Source organism: Eriocheir sinensis, chromosome 36 (assembly GCF_024679095.1).
Source record: "Eriocheir sinensis breed Jianghai 21 chromosome 36, ASM2467909v1, whole genome shotgun sequence".
NCBI classification, from domain to species: Eukaryota; Metazoa; Arthropoda; class Malacostraca; order Decapoda; family Varunidae; genus Eriocheir; species Eriocheir sinensis.
This window is the reverse complement of record NC_066544.1, coordinates 14,084,781-14,089,780: the sequence shown is the minus strand read 5'-3', so window position 1 is coordinate 14,089,780 and position 5,000 is coordinate 14,084,781. Positions and strand designations below refer to the sequence as shown.

The 5,000-nt window shown below is 41.2% G+C and overlaps 1 protein-coding gene across 1 annotated transcript in view; it reads right to left on the bottom strand.

The window, feature by feature from the left end:
* LOC127007871 (dipeptidase 1-like) overlaps positions 1-5,000 on the bottom strand; it is a 78,511-nt gene that overhangs the window by 982 nt on the left and 72,529 nt on the right. Inside the window, exons 11-14 of the mRNA XM_050879296.1 lie at positions 4,740-4,824; positions 3,357-3,432; positions 2,433-2,571; positions 1-484 (exon numbers count right to left, since the gene is read on the bottom strand). The exon at positions 1-484 is cut by the window's left edge and continues 982 nt beyond it. Of these exons, the coding sequence (XP_050735253.1) occupies positions 362-484; positions 2,433-2,571; positions 3,357-3,432; positions 4,740-4,824 (423 nt within the window). The 3' untranslated portion in view covers positions 1-361. The remainder of the gene's footprint in view (positions 485-2,432; positions 2,572-3,356; positions 3,433-4,739; positions 4,825-5,000) is intronic.

Sequence of the window (5,000 nt, the reverse complement as noted above, 5' to 3'; positions counted from 1 at the left end):
TCACATGTATTTCAGTCTTCCACTTCCCTCGTCATCCTTTATTACTTGTCGTTTCTTCATCCACCTTTTCTTTTATGTCTCCCCTATCATTGCCTTTTCCTTCTATTCCACATCTTCCTCATCTACCTTTTCTTTTCCTGCGTCCTCTGCCATTGCCTTTCCCTTCTACTCCACTTCCTCCCCATCTACTTTTTTTTTTCCTGAGTCCACTGTCATTGCCTTTTCATTCTATTGCATCTTTTTTTAACTCGCATTCCTTTGTCTGTCTTCTTTCTTCTTCGTTTCGTCTTTCTTCGTCTTCTTCTGTGACTTAGTAATCGGAGTGACTTCATAGGTGACTCACTACACGACTCACCACAGCTCACTCTGAGTCATTGGGGGTCTTGCTGAAGCGATAGAAGCAGGAGGAGGAGTCACCAGGGGCTTCGGGGGGCAGCTCCTCCTCGTAGGGCCTCAAACCTTGCTCCTGTAAGTCCCGGCGTACCTGTGAAGGATAAGGAGGCAGTGAGGAAGAGGAAGATGAGGAGTACGTTTGGTAGAGAAGCAAGATTTGAGGGAAAAACGAGGAGAGTATGAGGGGAAGGAGGAGGATGTGAGGGAAGATATGAGGGATGAGAGAGAGTAATGGAGGCTGTGAGGGATGAGGAGGGAGGGATGATTGAGTGACTAAGAGGGAGGAGAGGAGGGGCGAGGGAGGCAACACAAAAGAGGGAGAGAGAAGGAACGAATGGCTGAAGTAAAATAAAAAAATGAAAAATAGCTGAATGAATGGAAGTAGGAAGCAAGGGGGCCGTGAAAGGAAGAGAGGACGGAGGGAGGGAGGGAGGCAGGGGCGTGAGGCGAGCTGAGCCGGGTCGTGGGAGGGAAAAAAAAGACGAGTGAGGTAGAGAAGAAATGGAATTGGACTGGAGGAAATGAAGGAGAGATGCGAGCGAAAAGAAGTGTGTCTGACGGCCGTATTTCAAGCTCTCTCTTCCTTACCAAGATATATAATTTATTACCAACTCAGAAACTAAAGAGTCTTATGTTACCAACTCAAAAACTAGCGGGAATCTGTCAACTATTCCTCGCATGCGTTAAAGTCAACAAACTCACTTTCAAATACTTTTTTCCTAACACACTTACGCCATACTACCACTAACAGCAAATATGTATACTGGATGTTAGCATAAATTCATAAGAGAGACATCATTTACTACAAGCCCAGAAACAAACATCGCCTCATAACTATCTTTCGCATACATTAAATTCCACAAACCTCACTTCCAACTACCTTTTCTCTTGACATACTTACGCCTCACTACTACTAACACAAAACTACTCTACTGGATGTTAATATTTATTCGTAAGAGGATAGTTCATGGCAAGCTCGTATGGATCAGAGCCTGGCTAACTGATGCTGCTGGAACTGATATCAAGGGACTGGCTTAGAAGGGAGAGCTTGTGATGTGGGTATGAGAGCGTATCGGTGGTTAATGTAGCTTGTGTTGTTATGAATAGAAAGTCACAGAGAAAGGGTCAGAAGGTTTAGTACGTATCAGAAGGTTTGGTAATGGTTTAGTAAGGGTCAAACGATTTAGTCAGGGTTTTAAAAAGATGGTTGGTTTATTAAAGGCTTTGAAGTGGTAGAACGGTTTAGTATGGCTTTAGTAAGGGTCAAACGATTTAGTCAGGGTTTAGTAAGAGCTGGATGGTTTATTAAGACTTTAGTACGTATCAGTAGGTTTGGTAATGGTTTAGTAAGGGTCAAACGATTTAGTAAGGGTTTAGTAAGAGCTAGATGGTTTATTAAGGCTTTAGTGAGGGTTAGACGGTTTTGTATGGCTTTAGTAAGGGTCAAATGACTTAGTAAATATCATAGAAAGCGTCAGACGGTTTTGTATTAAAATAAAATAGACCGTTTCAAGTTATCCTCAGTACTTTTCACCTCTATAGAAATAAGGAAAATAAGAGAAGTGAAGTGCAACAAGGACAGGAACTAAAAAAAAAAGACTGTGGAGAATAGAAAAACAGGAAAAAAACGAAGAAGAAATCAGAGAAAAAGAACTTGAAGAAGAAAACCAAGACGGCACAAGAGAAAAGAAGTGAAGAGCAACAAGGACAAGAACTAAAAAAAAAAGACTGAGAAGAATAGAAAAAGACGAAAAAAAACCCGAAGAAGAAATTAGAGAAAAGAAGTTGAAGAAGAAAACGAAGAAGGCACAAGAGAAAAGAAGTGAAGAGAAACAAGAACAAGAATAAAAAAAAGACTGTAGAATAGAAAAAGAAGAAAAAAAAGAAAACGAGGAAGAAATTAAGGAAAAAGAAACTGAGGAAGAAAACGAAAAGGATACAAAAGTTGCCGATATTTGAAAGTCAGTGTTTAGTGTCAAAGGAACTTCTCACACACCCACTCCTCCCCTCTTCCACCTCTCCCGTCCCCTGCCACCCACCTGCTCCGCCTCACGCATCACCCGGAGAAGGTTCTGACCCGCCAGCTTCCTCAGGTCTTCCAGCGTCCAGGAGGAGTCCCCAAGGAGCTCCGCGAAGAGGGTTGGGTAGCCTGACACATCCCCAAGGCGCTCTGGTAACCTGGGGGACGGAGGGGTGTTGATAAGCCTGCTGGGGATCGGGAGGCGAGATGGGGAAGGAGGAAAGGGTGAAGGGAATGGTATGAGATGGTGGAGAAATGGAAGGAAGGGTAAAGGCAATTGTGGAAGGGGAGGTGAGATGGGGAAGGGGGAAAGGGTGAAGGGGAGTGTAAGGAGATGGTGGAGAAATGTAAGGAAGGATAAAGGTGAAGATAAAAGGGAGATTAAAGGAAGGATAGGAGAAAAGAGGGTGGAAATAGAAGGTGAGATGGAGAAGGGGGAAAGGATGTAGGGGAGTGGAAGGAGATGGTGGAGAAATGGAAGGAAGGGTAGAGTTGAAGATAAGGGAGATCGAAGGAAAATTGAAAAGGAGAAAGGAGATGAATAGGGCGCAAATAGAAGAAGAAAGGGTTAGGAATAATGGAATGAAGGGATGAAAAGAGGAACTGTGAAATGAAGGGAAAGGTGAAGATAGGGAAAATAGGAAGGGAAATTAGAAAACAGGAGTGTGAAAAGAGAAGATAGAGAATATAAAAAAAAAATAACTGTAAAAGGGATGGAACAGGAACGGAAGGGGAAGGAAAAATGAGAATAAAAGAAGGAAAAAAAAGGGGAAAGGGGGTGGAAAGAGATGGGAGAAGGGGAAGAGGGTGGATAAGATGAACAGTGAAAATGGAAGGGAAGAAGAGGCGTGAAGGGGAAGAAAAGAAGTGTTAAAAAGAAAAGGAAAGAGGAGATCAAAGTGAAGAAAAAAGGAGACAAAGAAAAATAAGGAGGTTGACTCACATGTTTATCCCGTCGAAGTCTGCCCCGATACCCACGTGATCGACTCCCGCCACTTTCCTCACGTGATTGATGTGCTCTGGAGGGGGGGGGGGAGGGGGGGAGAGGGAGACGGAAACACGTATTACTCACGTCACCGACCCACAGAAGAGAAAAAATTAAGAAAAAGAATGAGGAAAAGGAAAGAACGGAAACACGTATTACTCATCTCACCGACCCACAGAAGAAAAAAAAAGAATGAAGAAAAAAGAATGAGGAAAAAGAAAGAAGGAAAGAAAAGCAGCAGAAGAAAAAAAAGTGAAGAAAAAAGGATGAGGAAAAAGAATGAAGGAAAGAAAAACAGGAGAAGAAAAAAGAATGAAGAAAAAAGAATGAGGGAAGAGAAAGAAGGAAAGAAAACGGCAATCACATCAAGGGGGGACGATGGCGATTATGGAATTGGAAAAAAAGAGTGAAGTGAAAAAAGTGAGGATAAAAAAAGAAGGAAAGAAAAACAGACTCATGGAAGTGGAAAGCGATGACGATAAAATTGAAAAAAATGAAGAAAAAGGAAGGAATAAAAAGAAAGGAATAAGGAAAAAGAAAGAAAGAAAGAAAACAGACTCATAAAAGCGGAAAACGACGATGATGATATTGAAAAAGAATGAGGAGAGAGAAAAAAAGGAATGAGAAAAGGGAAAAAAAGAATGAGGAAAAAAAAGGGAGAAAAAAAAGCCAGGCACATGAAACCGGAAAATAATGACGACGATGATGACGACGAAATTGAAGATGAAGAAAACGAATGAGAAAAAGGAGGAAAAGAAGAAGAAAAGAAGTAAAAGCTAATCACAATCATTTTCCTCCTTGCCATGTCTGCCCTCTTTTTTTCTTTCTTTTCCCTCATTCCTTTTTTTCTTTCCTTCTCCTTTATGACACAAGGAAAGGAAAAGGAGTGGATTAAAGTAAAGGAGAGTAGAGCATAGACCATCCATACCTGAGGAAGCCCAAACACCAGGTAACGTCAATGTTTACCTGTCTTTCTCTACACCTGTTACCAAAGAATGAGGAAAAAGGAAAAAAGAGAATGAGGAAAAAAAAAGAATGAGGAAAAAAAAAGAGGGAGAGAAAAACTAGACACACAAAACCGGAAAATAATGATGACGATATGATGAAATTGAAGATGAAGAAAAGTAAGGAAAAAAAGGAGGAAAAGAAGAAGAAAAATGAGTAAAAGCTACTTACCCATGACACAAGGAATGGAAAGGAGTGGATTAAAAGAGAGTAGAGTAGAGCATAAAGTATCCATACCTGAGGAAGCCCAAACACCAGGTACGTCAATGTTTACCTGTCTTCCTCTACACCTGTTACCAATGATCAGCTGTCTCCTTACACCTGTGGGCTGCTTACCTATGACGTTGCTGATAGTCGCCTTTTCGCTACAGGTGAGGAAGTAGTTGTAGAAGCTGATCATGACCACGCCGCCTTTTTCCGCCTGAAGAAGAAGAAAGAAAGATGAAGAAAAAGTAGAAGAAAAAGAAAAGAGATGAAAAAGAAAACCAGAAAAGGAAAAAGCAAATCAGGAAAGGAAAAGGAAAAGAAGATACTAAAACAGGAGAAAAAAAAGAAAAGGAAAGGAAGGAAGTTACAAAAAAAAACAACCCTAAGAAA